Source organism: Zerene cesonia, chromosome 27, assembly GCF_012273895.1.
Source record: "Zerene cesonia ecotype Mississippi chromosome 27, Zerene_cesonia_1.1, whole genome shotgun sequence".
Taxonomy (NCBI): Eukaryota; Metazoa; Arthropoda; class Insecta; order Lepidoptera; family Pieridae; genus Zerene; species Zerene cesonia.
Window position 1 is genome coordinate 5144369 of NC_052128.1, and position 1952 is coordinate 5146320.

The 1952-nt window shown below is 42.3% G+C and overlaps 1 protein-coding gene across 1 annotated transcript in view; it reads left to right on the forward strand.

The window, feature by feature from the left end:
- The window catches only part of LOC119837284 (UHRF1-binding protein 1-like), a 24178-nt gene that overhangs the window by 13511 nt on the left and 8715 nt on the right, over positions 1 to 1952 (forward strand). The window contains exons 19-20 of the mRNA XM_038362800.1: positions 6 to 93; positions 552 to 743. Of these exons, the coding sequence (XP_038218728.1) occupies positions 6 to 93; positions 552 to 743 (280 nt within the window). The remainder of the gene's footprint in view (positions 1 to 5; positions 94 to 551; positions 744 to 1952) is intronic.

The window sequence follows — 1952 nt, forward strand, 5'->3', positions numbered from 1 at the left end:
ACCAGCGACGTCAGCCCGCGCCGCATCGAGGAGAAACCCGCTGAGGAAGGGGGGGGGGGACGGTTGAGATCAGCATTTATACACGTCATAGAAGTAATAGAACAATTAGTTTTTTATGTCAAAGCGGCAACTGAGCTGGTAGTTCGCCTGATCGTACAATTTAAATATTAGTCAAATTTAATATTATTATAGCATTGAAATTTCTATTCTTCAAAATTTTTCATTATTTGCTAGTTAGTTGTAAATGTGGAATACCTGTGTACCTTATTTCCATTAGCGTCAGTTAATAGAAAATAATATTCACATTCAGAATTAATTGAATTGTAAAATATCATCGAATAAACCGCTCTCATACAGCGATTTAATGGCCTCTTGTCAATCATACATATTTTTGAAAAGCACATGAACCAATCCAATATGATAGAAACGGTATCTTAAGGCAAAAATATAGTATAATAAAACTATAATTTAGAACGCTAAGCCGCCAATGTTCTCTAACAGAAAATATGATTATTTTATAAATCAACTCCAGTGGATCATTATGCATATAGATATACTCACAAAAGCCAATCCCAGGGCTCGGGGGCTGCTCCTCAGCGGGCAGCGGCAGCGGCGTGCACACCTCCACGTGGTGCATGAGCGGCACCTGCGGCAACTGCGGCGCCTGCTGCACCTGCGGCACTTGCGGCCCCAGCTCGCGCTCCAGCACCGACGGCGCCATCGTCGACTCGGACCCTATGGACGTGCCTGCTTCTGTTACTGCTGGAACTGCCGCCCGAAAGGCCATACGGCATAGCAAAACTCAATAAAATTTAGCCACCATGTTAGATTTTTGTAGACAAAATTGTCAATTGTTTCCAAACGACATATATCACAGCTTTTGACATGGAACGACGAGCAGTATTTGTCGCCATGCCACGCCACGCCACGCGTATAATAGTCTGGTAGATGCTTAGCGTGTGCCTCCCCAATCCAATTTCTATATTAATATTGTAATACTAAAGCAACTTATTGTAACGCTAAATAGATTTTTAGAGACGTAACAACTCGAGGGTAGGTAAATTTTTTTTTTCAATTTACTCAAGAGATTAAGACAACATGGCGCAGTATAAGAATTTTATAAATTACATGGGAAGAGGTGGAATATTTAAATAATGCAATGTTGTTACAAATCAGTATTCGACTCGGACGTATACTCGTGGATACCATCTATGATCTCATACCTACCCATTTTTAAGTCCTGCAAGCTGGAAGAATCCAGGGGTACGCTGTCAAGGTCCCTGGAAGACTCTTGGCCGGGACAGCTAGTAGGCAGTACCAGCGTCATCTCCACTGCTGGGACTACCATGCCCACTACTATCGTTCTGGAATTAATATTGTCGATATTTAATTATTTGAAAGATTTGCTTCAAGAGGTAGGATCGTCTTTATGCGCCTTTTCCTTTAGTGTGTGAGTTACACACATTTTTTTCAGCTAAACAAGCTTTTATGGGTGTCATCGTTAATTTTGTTTTAAGTACACTATGTAATTTAGTTCCAAATAAACAAATTTGAATTTTTTTTTTTTTGAATTTAATCTTATTGTTTCTTCTTTGTCGTATCACTCTTGACAGAGCGGTCGTGGTCATCATGAGGTATCAGGGGCAGATGCAACTCGCTTCACAATGTTCCGCCATCTTTCCCTGTTCCCCGTCATCCGGCTGCATTCGTTCAGCGCACCGCCAACAGCAGCCTTAATCTGATCCGTCCACCGCATGGGTGAACGTCCGCGAGCCCTCTTACCCTCCACCGCTCCCTGCACTACGAGGCGCTCTATGGAATTCTCATTACGTCGCGAAACATGGCCAAAAAACTTGAGTATACGAGATTCTAGCTGGATAGACGCTGCTTGACACCCAGCTCTTGGAGAATAGATTTGTTGGTTCTAAATTCTGTCCAAGATATTCCAAGCA